The 14,644-nt window shown below is 43.0% G+C and overlaps 1 protein-coding gene across 1 annotated transcript in view; it reads right to left on the minus strand.

Moving 5' to 3' along the window:
* Positions 1–14,644, minus strand: part of MAP2K1 (mitogen-activated protein kinase kinase 1) — a 66,615-nt gene that overhangs the window by 34,865 nt on the left and 17,106 nt on the right. The window contains exons 2-5 of the mRNA XM_044283155.1: positions 7,793–8,003; positions 6,902–7,048; positions 4,131–4,208; positions 163–214 (exon numbers count right to left, since the gene is read on the minus strand). Of these exons, the coding sequence (XP_044139090.1) occupies positions 163–214; positions 4,131–4,208; positions 6,902–7,048; positions 7,793–8,003 (488 nt within the window). The remainder of the gene's footprint in view (positions 1–162; positions 215–4,130; positions 4,209–6,901; positions 7,049–7,792; positions 8,004–14,644) is intronic.

The following is a 14,644-nucleotide window of genomic DNA, read 5'->3' on the forward strand; positions in this document are numbered from 1 at the left end:
AGCATGTAGGTCATAAGAAGTCCAAAGGTGAACGGTTTTCCTCCCTGAAGTGAACGTACCCATCGCTGCATACGTCTGAATACTAACACGGGAAATACCTTTCCTCATATTCCAACCAGGCTATAATTACATATATTATTAAAAAAAATATATTATTCTTACCTCGGTGCATAATTTTATGCTTCTCTCTCAGGTAAGTCAGGCCTTTTATCACCTATTAAAAAATATATTGGTGTCAAATTGGTAACAATATCCTGGCCACAATGCACAGTGCTAATTCGACTTCATTTAGGCCGGGATCACATCACCGTTTATTTTTCAGTTTTTCTGATCCATCAGAAGAACAGAAAAATTAAGAAAAAAGCTGATCCTGTATTTTAAGCATCCGTTATGCTCAGTTATGCACATTTGGCATCTGTTTTAGCCATTTCCATCTGAGAACCGTTTCATTTATTTATTATTATGCAGATGATGCCCTTGGTTGGATTGGAAATCCCAGAACTGCATTGCGCCAGTGTTTACCACTGAGCCACCGTGCGTGCAGGGCATTTCCGTCTAACACAACGGCTCTCAGACGGAAACGGCTGAACAGATGCCAAGTGTGCATAAATGAGCATAACAGATGCTTTAACTACAGTTTTTTTCCGATGGATGTGAACCGGGCCTAAATCGTTATAACAGAAGTAAGAGGTGACGCTATTAGTTATAAGGCTTATCATGAAGTGTTGTCATGTGGACACTGATGCCTTTCTCGCGGGATGACCCTCTGCATATGTATGCCTCTTCTGTTCACATCTGCTCCGTGGTTTCCATATATAACAGAAACCATGACGCAGATTCATCGCACATGTGACAATAGGGTCTGCCTGGTTCTGCCAAGGAGTCCATTTTTAGGGAGAAAATAATGCAGTTTGCAATGCTATTGTTCCCATCAAATATGACAGAATGAACAAGCGGAGGCTCCAGCGTAGATGTGGACATTGCCCAATTATATGTAATAAAATATATTGAAACTGGCGTGTGAATATTTCACAAAAATACTGTCTACAGCAGTCTGATCGAGCAACCTCCGGGTCTATAAATTATATACTGTATGGGTACATTACAAACTACAACTCCTACAAAAAAATACCGAACGGTACACCACACATTAAAAACAAATCTTTATTGTTAGATAATATCATAAAAACATTGAAAACATGGCACAATCTATACACAGAGACAGATGCAGACCACCCCTCCCTCGCATGTAAGGTCAAAGGGGTTAATATAAAACTATGGGAAGGCAAGAGAGGAGGGTACCCTCTATTCCAAGGATCAGCAACCTTCGTCACTCCAGCAGTTGCGAAACTACAACTCCCAGCATGCACACTTACTTGGCTGTTCTTGTAACTCCTATAGAAGTGAAAGGTGGATTCTAAGAGTTGTAGTTTCAGAAGAGTTGGAGTGCCAGAGGTTACTGATCCCTGATCTATTCCATTTACTAATATCAGGCTAGAAAGCCAGTACAAAACACATCTTAATGCACCCCCAAAAAATCCATAAGGGTACTTTCACATTAGTGTTAACCATTGCCGGAACTGGAAAGCCGTATGCAAACGGATATCTTTTTTTCCGGATCCGTTAGACTTTTGCATTGAAATACCAGATCAGCCTTTCCAGTATCATCCGGAATAACGGATCCGGTATTTAATTTTTTCAAAGCTATAAAGAAGACCGGTAAACCGGATCCGGCAATTTCTGGAACACTTGGTACCGGATCCGGTGTTAATACATGTCAATGGAAATGGATCCGGCAAATGCAGTAGATTTACAGGATGTTATCTAGTCAAATACCATAGAAGGGATGAAGGGATGCCGTATTGCGGACTGCATTTGAGGATCCGTAATACACGGGCGTCGTTCCGTGGGCATTCCACAACATGGATGCGGACCCATTCACTTCAATGGGTCCGCAAATCCGGAGATGCGGAATGGAATACACTACCGAGTGCTTCCGTCCAGTAATTCCGTTCCACAAAAAGATAGGACATGTTCTATCTTTTTGCGGAACGGGCAGATCGCGGACCCATTAAAGGGAATGGGTCCGCGATCTTCTGTGGCTGCCCCATGGTCGTTTTTGTGCACAGCCACGGCGCGCACACATTAGTGTGCAGGAGGCCTTGAAAGGGTTTTTCAGGAATCTAGTATTGAGGACTTATCTGTAGGGTAGGTCATCCATATTACAATGGCGGGGTCCAGGTCCTAGCACCACCACTAATCAGCTGATTACTGTACTGTATTGGCCGCGTCTGGTTACTACAGCTGAGTCCCATGAAAGCTGTAGTAACCAGGCACAGCCAGTGTACGGAGCAGTGTCTGGTTCTGTTGCACTGTGCGCTCTGTAATCAGCTGATCGGCGGGGGTGCTGGAAAAATGAAGTCTTAATGTATACAAATGAGCCTCTAGGAGCAATGGGGCGTGTGCAGGAGGCCTATGGCTAGGGCTACACAATGACATTTGTCGCAGTAATGTTGCACAACATTTTTTGTAATGATAGTCTATAGTGTTGCACTGCGATATGCTGCGACTGACACAACAGTCGCACAAAAATCCAACTTGGATGGATGACTGTTGTGTCGCAGTACAACATCATAGATTATTATTACCTCTCATGTCGCAGTGTAGTTGTACCAATTTGTCACGCAACAAATATCATCGTGTAACTGTACCCTAAGAGCTACCATGCCAAATATAGAATATATATTATATAAAAAAATATATATCATTTTAAATTGCAAACACTGAGGGTAGATAAACACAAACTGGAAATAACGCATGAAAACACAGCATTCAAAGCGGCACCCAAGTCTGCCGGTATTTCCTGCTGACCAATGAATGAGCTCCACAGTCCCTTGGGTCCTTTATTTCTTGCTGTATTATATACCTTTGACCTTACATGTGGGCGAGGGCTTGTCTATATCTGTGTATGGATAATGCCATGGATTTGATGTTTTTATGTTTTTGATGTGTGGTGTACCGTTTGGTGTCTTTTGTAGGCGTTGTATCATGTACACATAGAGGAGTGTGAATGACAGCAACATCAGTTATCAGAATCCGAGCTTAGTTGGTGAGCTAGCCGTCTGCATATAACAGACTATTCAGGTTAACCCTCACAGCAAAATAGCAATATTAGGGTGGGTTCACACTAACGTTATGGAGTCCGTTATGGCTTTCCACTATAACAGGGTTATAACGGAAAATAACAGAATCCATAAGACGGAAGGACGGATCCGTTTTGCTACCCATAGACTTGCATTATGACGGAATGCAAAACGGACGCCTTTAAAAAGGCATTCTGTTTGCTCTCCGCCCTAATAGAAGTTTATGGGAATCAAAACTGATCCGGCTGTTTTCCGTCTTGAATAACGGGAACCAAAGTCCTGTCGACAGAACTTTGTTTTCAGTCTTGCATAACGGGATCCAGACGGTTCCATTAGGTTTTCCCATAGACTTCTATTAGGACGGAGCAAAACGGAATTCCTCTTAAAGGCTTCCGTTTTGCATTCCATCCTATGGATTCCGTTATAACCATGTTATAACAGAAAGCCATAACAGACTCCATAACGCTAGTGTGAACCCACCCTTTCACAAGTCCGCAAAACGTGTCTGCATCGGTTGTGCAATTTTGCGGAACAGGTGCAGACCCATTCATTTTCAAGGGGGCAGGAATCTGCTGCCCGCATTTGCGGATCCGCACTTCTGCATCCGGAAAAAAATAGAACGTGTCCTATTCTTGTCCGCAATTGCAGACAAGATTAGGCATTTTCTATTATAGTGCTGGCGATGTGCAGTCCGCAAATTGTGGAATGCACATTGCCAGTGTCCGTGTTTTGCGGATCCGCAGAACACTTACGGACGTGTGAATGGACCCTTAATGTTAAACTAGTTATTTTACAGCATGGGAGTTTAGCAGACTGAATCGCATAAACGGCCATATGTTTTACATTCACTTCTTTCTAAACAAAAGCTAAGAATCTTACACTTAAATAGGTGGTTACCAAGTGTCACCCATCTAAATGAAGCTACCTGTGTGAGGCTACCTTTAGGTTGAATGAAGTATTTATTCAGTACTGCTTATTGATACTCACTGCAATGCTGACTTTTCCCAAAATTTTCTCAGGAATTTTTCCGGCTTTCTTTAGAACTTGATCAAGTGACCCACCATCCTGGAAGAAAAAAATAACACACAGCGTTTTTTAAAATGTGGCATCTAGATCCAGCCAATTAGAACCATAATTTGTCTAAATACATCCGCCCAGATTTCCTAAAGTGTCTGTGCCAAAAACCTGTCTAAAAAGAAGTACAAATTGGCGCATCTAGGGTTTCTACACTTGCTCTACAAGGGGCAGAGTTTAGCATGAAGGGGATGCTTAACGTGAAAGGGGGCAGGCCTAAGATGTGCCATTAGGTGCCAAAATTGCACCACAATTCTGGCATTAAAATCTGTCTCAAAGTAAGCCAACCAATAGTTTGTATGGAGTCCAGCCCGAGCCCCGGTGATAAATCTGGTGCAGGTCTAGACAGCCGGTCTAAGCTTACACCATCTACAGGTTTAGTAATTCTGGGCCATTGTATATAGCAAAGTAAAGGTCCCTTTGCATGGGACGATGTACAAGCAGATTGTCGGGAAGTAAGCGTTCCTTCCCGACAATCTTCTGATCGCTTGCATTTAGATGCACCAATCTCCTCCAGAGCATGGGGACGAGTGATCCCCATAACAATTAGTAGTTACCCGGCAGCAGATCGGGTGTACACAGCACGATCTGCTGTCAGGAAACAAGGATTTTTGTGCTGGACTAACTATCCAATTACCCGATGTACGAGCATTTCGCCGGTTCATTGGGTAATCGGCAGTGCATTTACATCGCCAGATCATCTAAACGAGGTTCCTATAAACACTAGTTAGCAATAATCTTTTCAATTCTCAGCCTGTGTAAAGGGCCTTTAAGGCATCATGCACACAGCTGTGTTTTTGCATTCTGTATTTTCCTCACTCCCATCAACAGAAAGGGCTTTTCTCATCCACAATACAGACTGAAATAGGAGATGCTATATAATTTGCGGAACGGCCACACGAATCCGCAAAAAATACGGCTGTGTGCATGACAAATGAATATGGACAGTACACAGGTAAAAAATATGGTTTGGTGCAGGAGGCCAAAGAGCATGGTTTTCTTTACTGTAAGAGCAGTGAGAAAGTAGAACTGACTATCACAGGATGCTGTAATGTTTAAAGTCGTTCACCAGGACTTTAGTCAACTTTATCGGTGTCCCAACTGTGACTGAGGCCACTGGGCCAGACTCCTCTCACACTAGTGAACTTACCTTCTGAACAACCCATCCTAGTAAAGGCACCTTAGCACCCAAATTTAATCTCCAAATAATTCCATCATCTGCCATAAAGCTGATATGTTGTCATTTTTTTGTTTTATTATACTATATGTGTTATCATGACCCTAACACTGGACATTTATTACCTAATCCATCAAATACTCTAGGTGATAAATATCCAATCGCTCGGGGTCCCACTGATTACTAGAATAGGGGTCCCCACGCCTCTCCTCCTCGTTCTTGTACAACCATAGTGAGGAGGAGTTAAACTGAAGTGGTAATCAAGTGCGAATCATGTGCTCCATTGAAAGTCTATGGGGCAGAGAAAGCTGCTTCCGTCAGCCCCACAGACATTAAGTGGAGAAGCAGGACCCATGTATGACCACCACTCACTTTCAAACCTAACCCCCCCCAACCTCCACCCCTCTGTGAAGATAAACAAAAGGCTCAAGAACCCTCTTCTAATGATCAGTCGGGTGCCTAGTAGTGGGGTCCCTGACTATTACACATTAATCACCTATCCTACAGATAACCGTCAACCCCTTTAAGAATTGATGGCCTAACATTATAAGTTCGCCCCATTCACTGTGCTGATTATCAGGACTGTTAGCAGTTGGAATCCCACCTATTAAACGTTGATTGACTATCCTTAGTCCCGAAAAACTGATTTGAAACACTTAACTGATTTAGAGGGTCTTTCGGGGATTTTAATATTGATGACCTACCCTCAGGATAGGTCATCAATATCAGATCGGTGGGGTCTGACACCCAGAACCCCTGCTGATTAGCTGGTTGAAGAGAAGGCTACGCTGGGTGCGAGCGCAGCCTTCCCTTTATTGTTTACCTGCTCGCTGTTGACATCGCAGTGGTGAGCAGGTGTAATTACAATCCACCCTATGCACTTCTATGGGACGGCTCTTTCCTATATACTTAAATAGGAACGGCATTCTCTTCAACCAGCTGATCAGCGGGAGTGCTGGGTTTCGAACCCCCACCTATCTGTTATTGATGACCGATCCTGAGAATAGGTCATCAATATGAAAATCCTGGAAAACCCCTTTAATGGGGGTTTGATTGTCTTCCATCTACATCTTAGGCCACTTTCACAGGTCTATATTTTGGCACCAGAGAGGCTGGCGCCTTTTCCTATAGTCGGCATGCACAGCCACCGCTGATTGATTGCAGTGTGGTCACAACCCCTGGAAACAAGCAGTGTATAATGTGATGGAAAAAAATGAATCAAACCAGCAAAGGAGGCAAGATTAATTTATGTCTTTATGAATGTATGTTTTCAACCTTGCTCACAAAGTTAGGGCTGATGCACAAACTTTTTTTTGTCCGTTCCATTTAGCTCTTCCGTTATTTTTTTGTTCTGCTCCTATAATCCAGAGTAACAGAACCTCTAGCGCTGCTGTGAACCCAGCCCAACCTTATTACTGCTCAGTGCTCTAAAACTAGACCTTTATATTCGTCACCTTTCCTCTAATGTTTCTGCACCACCACATCCCCTCCATGAACCCATTCTTACCATATGCTCCATGCAGATACTGATTTCCCCATCACTGTAGAATGCCCCATAGAAGCCCACAATGTATGGGGAGTTACACTCATGCAGAACCTGCAGCTCTCGAATAATCTGGTTTCTGATTGCTGGTTTGATCTCCAGATGAATCAGCTAAAAAAGAGGAAATAACAAATTTTAGAAAACACATTGGGGGTCATTTATCAAAGACTGGTGATTTACGTAGGTCTTTTATTCTCCCTCCACTGCCGGAGGATGAGGCTCATTTATGGCGGGGTGTAGGCCTCATCATAAATTAGGTGAATCCTCTACTAGTCCTAGTCTACTTCAGCCCCTGACTGAAGCAGGTTTCCATGTGAAAGCTGCCCAGCATTCAATCACACTAGTAGCGCTGCAGCAGGAAGGGATAAATCAAATACACGATATGAAAAAGATCCCAGCAGACGCTGTATACTCTCAGTAGACCTTTATTTCATTTTTTTAGCAAACAAGATACAGGGTGCATTTCAGCCCAGCCTTTTTCAACTACTGAGACCGTACAGCGGCTGCTGGGATCTTCTTCATATGCCTGGAAACCAGTGTAACTGTTAGTAGTAAATTTGTCCTGGCCAAAGGCCCAGCCCCCGCCGCTCCCCGAGAGGGGAGGACAGCGTAAAAACAGGGTCTCGCGACTTTTTTTTTTTTTATGGCAAACTAGCATTAGTAAATTACTCCCATTGACTACCCTGTAATAATTGTACAGTACAACTGACACATACTATGCCACAAAAGTCCTCTGGTAACCATAAATGAGATCTCCCCAAATTCAAACTGATCCATACCCTTCTGGTACGCCTTTGTAATATTCAACTTGTATATTATGTTTGTTGAACCTTTAAGGGAAAAGCAATAGCTCACCTTTCTAGCCATGATAAGACTGGATGGTTTGTGTGAAACTTTGAAGACCACCCCACCATTTCCAGCACCAAGCTCGGACACTTTTTCAAAATCATCATCCTTCAGTTCTCCAACTTTCTGCTTCTGGGTGAGGAATGCTTCCAGGCGCTTCCTCTGCTGTTCATCCAACTCTAGCTCCTCTAATTTCTTCTGAAGGGCCTCAAGGTTGGTCCTGAGAATGGAAGAAGTTGAAAAAAATACATCAAGAAAAGGTCTAAAGTGCTTGTAGATGTTATTACATGCTGGAGGCAGTGGTGCATCAACAGGTGATGGACTTTTCAACACTTGACACATCAATAAGACTGCCCGTAGAGCCAAAGTCCTGAAATTCTGTTTCAACATGACGCTGTCCCATTATCTGCAAATGGGTCATATAAGACCATGGATGTGTTCCTCTAGGCAAGCTGTTAAGTGGCGTGCAGATTTTCAGATGACCTGCTCAAGACATTACAGTGGGGAAAAAAAAAAACTACTTAACCAGTTGGTAGCAGGCTTCTCATAATAAGAGAAGTGATGGTCAAAGCTAGGAAGCAGTATTCTCATATCTTAAAATGGGGGCATATCGCTAGGTTATGCCATCACTTTATGATGGGTGGATTTTCTAACTCTGGAGCCTCTACCGATCTTGATAATGAAGGGCCATAGCACCGATTACGTTTTCCCTGCAAAGCAGCGCTCTCGACCACCTGTCTGTGCAGGAAACTGCAACCGGCCCCATTCTCTCAAATGGAACTAAGCTGCTGTATACATGCACAGCAGCTGAATGGGGCCGCTGTACAGGAAAAGACTGCAATGCTGAATTCTCAGGATCGGGAAGGAAGGGGGGGGGGGGGGGGTCTCAGAGGCCAAACCTCTATCAATCATAAAGTATTACAGTGTTGACAGTTTAGCTGATATTTATTGCCGTCACACGTACATGTGCACATCCATCACCCAATCGTCTTCCATCTGCAGCTTGAACCAATAATGAGATGGGGGGGGGGGGATGGGGGTCTCTCAGACTACCGCAGACTCCCTACAGACACTAACTAAACTGTAGTCACAGATTTCAGCTCTGCCCTAATGGAGTCAGATCTGAGAAATATAGAGAGTAGGTAATCCTCCGCTGTCGGTACTGACTTGTATATCATTTTGGAGCACCTGACTGGACTTTCGCTTTAAAGGGAACCTGTCACCGGGATTTTGTGTATAGAGCTGAGGACATGGGTTGCTAGATGGCCGCTAGCACATCCGCAATACCCAGTCCCCATAGCTCTGTGTGCTTTTATTGTGTAAAAAAAACTGATTTGATACATATGCAAATTAACCTGAGATGAGTCCTGTCCCTGAATCATCTCACGTACAGGACTCATCTCAGGTTAATTTGCATATGTATCAAATCAGTTTTTTTACACAATAAAAGCACACAGAGCAATGGGGACTGGGTATTGCAGATGTGCTAGTGGCCATCTAGCAACCCATGTCCTCAGCTCTATACCCAAAATCCCGGTGACAGGTTCCCTTTAAGAAATATAAATGGACTCCCAACTTATGGGTAATATGGCCTTTTTTTGTTAGTATTCTATTCCGATATAGGAGGACAAGTGATAGCTCGTTTCTAGGATTGAGGTTCCTGCATGAAAGATCATTTCACCAGGCGAAGGGGCGTTTTGCAGTTTCATCGGGTGATCAGCGGCGCCTTTAAACGGGTCGATTATCAGGAATGAAAGTTTGTAGGAAAGACTGGCCCGACAATTGGGCCATGTACATGAAGCATTACACAGAATGCTATTAATCACTGATGAGAAGGCCCTGTGTACATCTGAGCTCAGAAAAGGCAGAGACTTAAAAGGGAACCTGTCACCTCTACTATGCTACCCTGACTGAGCGTTTCTAAATGTTCATTGTGTTACCCTAAACATATAAATTACACTTTTAATTTCATTTGCCGACGAATTCAATAAGTATTATGCATTTTTGTACTTCCTGCCTTTTATGCAAATTACCATACAAGAGTCATATCTTACTTGTGTGACCAGAGTAGAGTCATATTTTCAAGCTCGGACTCATCTCAGGTTAATTTGCATATGTATCAAATTGTTTAGTTTTTTTACACAATAAAAGCACACAGACCTATGGGGACTGGGTATTGCGGATGTGCTAACGGCGATCTAGCAACCCATGTCCTCAGCTCTATACACAAAATCCAAGTGACAGGTTCCCTTTAAATGTACAAATCACAAGTTTTACGGAATATTTTCCCCATAAAACTATCAAATTGCTCCCTGCAGATTGTTTTGCAGTTTAACCCATTAAGCACCGTGAAATTTTTAAGTGTAATATAGCCGGTACCTGCTGTGTATGGAGCGGAATCAGCCATAGGCCTCTTTCCCTACACCTGCACACTGCTGACGTAATATTACAAAGGGAGGGGTTAAGAGCCCGATTATTAACTAGTTGTAGTCTTGATGCAGTTGATAAAAAAAAAAAAAAAAACACACATTCAAATATTGAGTTTAAATCATCCCTCTTTCCCAATTTTACATATAAAAATATATATTAAACAATAAAAATAAAAAAACACCCCAAAACCTTGGCAGCAGCGTTTAAAAAATAAAATAAAAAATTATTTAACCCCACAAAAAAATGTTTCCCCGTCTTCCAATAACAGATATGGTAAATTAAATGGTGCATAAAAAAAAAATGCATCTTGTCCCACAAAATAAACCCTCATATGGCTATACAAACAGAAAATTTAAAACGTTATGGCTATTGGAACGTAGAGAGGACAATAAAAAAAATGCAAAACCAAAAATGAGCCGGGTACTTAAGGGGTTAAAACATAAGAAAGACCATACATATGCGGTACATCCGTAATTGTACTGACCCGGAGAAAGAAAGGAACTGGTCATTTTTACCAAACTGCGAACGCCGTAAAGACAAAATCCATAAAACTGTGGAGTTGCATTTTGTTTTCCAATTCCACCCCATTTGGATTTTTTTTCCAGCTTCCTACTACATTAAATAGTGCCATTAGAAAGAACCACACATCCTGCAACAAACAAGCCCTCATATGTCTATGTGAATGGGAGAATAAAAAATAAATAACAAGTTATGGCTCCGGGAAGGCCAGGCGTAAAAAAAACAAATGCAAAACAGAAAAACCCTCCAGGATGGAAGGGGTTAAAGGGAACCTGCCAAGAGCCATGGGCAAGATGAAATCTGGAGACTCCCTGGTGGCAAACACCTATGTCTGTAACCAGGTTCTCCTTAAATTAAATTAAATACAAATTATACTGAATCTTTTCCCAGAAACTATAGAACAATCTGCTCATCTGTATATACTGTGCTGCCCCCATAGCGGACTGCATGACAACATGACAGCCTCCCTTTAATACCATTCCTCTACAGCCTGTATGATAAAATAACAGAGTAATTAAAAACTGGACAGTTATCCACAGGCAGAAAATGACTTGTCACTCCTGTGTCATCTTCTGCCAGCGGTAATGAGTCCTTGTGATGTGGGAACAGATTCCGAACAGGAACTGGATCTTATCCAGTCATTAGCTGACTTACATGTGCGCTCCCACTGCACCCATCCTGCTGCCCGTACCATGAGAGGCAATCAAAGAACATAGAAATAGAAGTTACTAAAGGTGTATGCCAGTATCCCCGTGTAAAGTCACTCATTTTGAATAAGTCCTGTTTTGAAACCCGTTTTGCTGTTGTTCTAATCAGACAGCATCACCGTGGCCAGACACATTTATTAATATGCGTGTCAGAAAACTGGCATAAATTACTCCAGATTCTGGTGTACAGACCTCCCAAGGATACACCAATATTTGCGTTATAGCTTCATGCATTCCCCATGTAACAATTCTGGAGCATCTATTCTTATGGCTCTATGTTGTGCCATTCATTTATTATTTCTACTAGAAGTTATGAATGAATGCTAGCAGTCTGCAGTAAGGGTACAGAGGGGTGTTACCAGTAGGGGGTGTGTACCTGAACAGTCTGACAATGGCAGCACTGATTGAAAATAGCGAGACTGTGCAGGTACCCCCCCCCCCCCCCCCAACTGGTTTCCTCCCCTCTGTACCCTTACTGCAGACTGCTAGCAATTTCAAATAGAAATAATACAGGAATGGCACAACATAGAGCCAAAAGAATAGAGGCTCCAGAATTGTTATTGCATGGGGAATGCATGAAGCTATTAAAACAGAAATGGTGAAAGGTCCTCTTTAACTCACCTCATCATCTTGTTCGCGCAGCCAGCATCATCATCTTCTTTCTTCATCTTTCAGGACCTGCAAAAGGACCTTTGATGCTGTAATCGCGCAGGTCCTGCTGAATTTAGATAGAAGGATCTTCTATCTTCATTTAGCAGGACCTGTTCTGACGTCACCACGCTCACCACGTGGTGAGCGCGATTACGTCATCAAAAGGTCCTTTTGCAGGTCCTGAAAGAAGAAGATGATAACGGCTGCGCAAACAAGAGGATGAGGTAAAAAAAATTTGACCCCTCAAGCCACATTTTAATAAGCATTCTGTATTAAAGTTCTGCGCACTCATTTAACTGATGATCTATCCTCTGGATAGAGATCATCAGCTTCTGATCGGCGGGGGTCTGACACCCAGGACCCCCGCCGATCAGCTGTTTGAGAAGGCCGTGGCGCTGCAGCAGGAACAAGCAGGAACTGAAGACAATTGCAGTAGAGGCCTGGCAGAGCATCACCAGGGATGAAACCCAGCGTCTGGTGATGTCTATGTGTTCCAGACTTCAGGCTGTAATTGACTGCAAAGGATTTGCAACCAAGTATTAAAAAGTGAAAGTTTGATTTATGATTATTATCCTGTTCCATTACTTTTGGTCTCTTAACAAGTGGGAGGCACATATGCAAACTGTTGTAATTCCTACACCGTTCACCTGATTTGGATGTAAATACCCTCAAATGTTTACTGCCGGCCCACTGACGTCACGACTAGCATCAACTAGCGTGGGCGGGGCTAAGCTCTGTTCACTTGAATGGAGCTTGGGCCCGCCCATGCTAGTTGATACTAGTCGTGACGTCAGTGGGCCGGCGGTAAACAGTGAGAAGGCCGCATATACACATACATACATACAGCCAGGTCCATAAATATTGGGACATCAACACAAGTGTAACATTTTTGGCTCTATACACCACCACAATGGATTTAAAATGAAACGAACAAGATGCGCTTTACCTGCAGACTGTCAGCTTTAATTTGAGGGTATTTACATCCAAATCAGGTGAACGGTGTAGGAATTACAACAGTTTGCATATGTGCCTCCCACTTGTTAAGAGACCAAAAGTAATGGAACAGGATAATAATCATAAATCAAACTTTCACTTTTTAATACTTGGTTGCAAATCCTTTGCAGTCAATTACAGCCTGAAGTCTGGAACGCATAGACATCACCAGACGCTGGGTTTCATCTCTGGTGATGCTCTGCCAGGCCTCTACTGCAATTGTCTTCAGTTCCTGCTTGTTCGTGGGGCATTTTCCCTTCGGTTTTGTCTTCAGCAAGTGAAATGCATGCTCAATCGGATTCAGGTCAGGTGATGGACTTGGCCATTGCATAATATTCCACTTCTTTCCCTTAAAAAAAACTATTTGGTTGCTTTTGCAGTATACTTTGGGCCATTGTCCATCTGCACTGTGAAGTGCCGTCCAATGAGTTCTGAAGCATTTGGCTGAATATGAGCAGATAATATTGCCCGAAACACTTCAGAATTCATCCTGCTGCTTTTGTCAGCAGTCACATCATCAATAAATACAAGAGAACCAGTTCCATTGGCAGCCATACATGCCCACGCCATGACACTACCACCACCATGCTTCACTGATGAGGTGGTATGCTTAGGATCATGAGCAGTTCCTTTCCTTCTCCATAGTCTTCTCTTCCCATCACTCTGGTACAAGTTGATCTTGGTCTTATCTGTCCATAGGATGTTGTTCCAGAACCGTGAAGGCTTTTTTGATGTCGTTCGGCAAACTCTAATCTGGCCTTCCTGTTTTTGAGGCTCACCAATGATTTACATCTTGTGGTGAACCCTCTGTATTCACTCTGGTGGAGTCTTCTCTTCAGTCATCCACCACAGTTGTTTTCCGTGGTCTTCCGGGTCTTTTGGTGTTGCTGAGCTCACCGATGCGTTCCTTCTTTTTAAGAATGTTCCAAACAGTTGTTTTGGCCACGCCTAATGTTTTTGCCATCTCTCTGATGGGCTTGTTTTGTTTTTTCAGCCTAATGATGGCTTGCTTCACTGATAGTGACAGCTTTTTGGATCTCATCTTGAGAGTTGACAGCAACAGATTCCAAATACAAATAGCACACTTGAAATGAGCTCTGGACCTTTTATCTGCTCATTGTAATTGGGATAATGAGGGAATAACACACACCTGGCCATGGAACAGCTGAGAAGCCAATTGTCCCATTACTTTTGGTCCCTTGGGAGTGGGAGGCTCATATGCAAACTGTTGTAATTCCTACACCGTTCATCTGATTGGGATGTAAATACCCTCAAATTAAAGCTGACAGTCTGCAGTTAAAGCACATCTTGTTTGTTTCATTTAAATTCCATTGTGGTGGTGTAGAGCCAAAAATGTTAGAATTGTGTCGATGTCCAAATATTTTTGGACCCGACTGTACATGACCTACGGTGTGGATTTGTCGCACGCAAATCCACACGCAATCCTGATTGTGTGCATTGAGCATTAAAGGGCATCTGTCAGCAGGTTTGTACCTATGACACTGGCTGACCTGTTACATGTGTGCTCTTCGCAGCTGAAGGCATCTGTGTTGGTCCCATT

This window comes from Bufo gargarizans, chromosome 2 (genome assembly GCF_014858855.1).
Source record: "Bufo gargarizans isolate SCDJY-AF-19 chromosome 2, ASM1485885v1, whole genome shotgun sequence".
Lineage (NCBI taxonomy): Eukaryota > Metazoa > Chordata > Amphibia > Anura > Bufonidae > Bufo > Bufo gargarizans.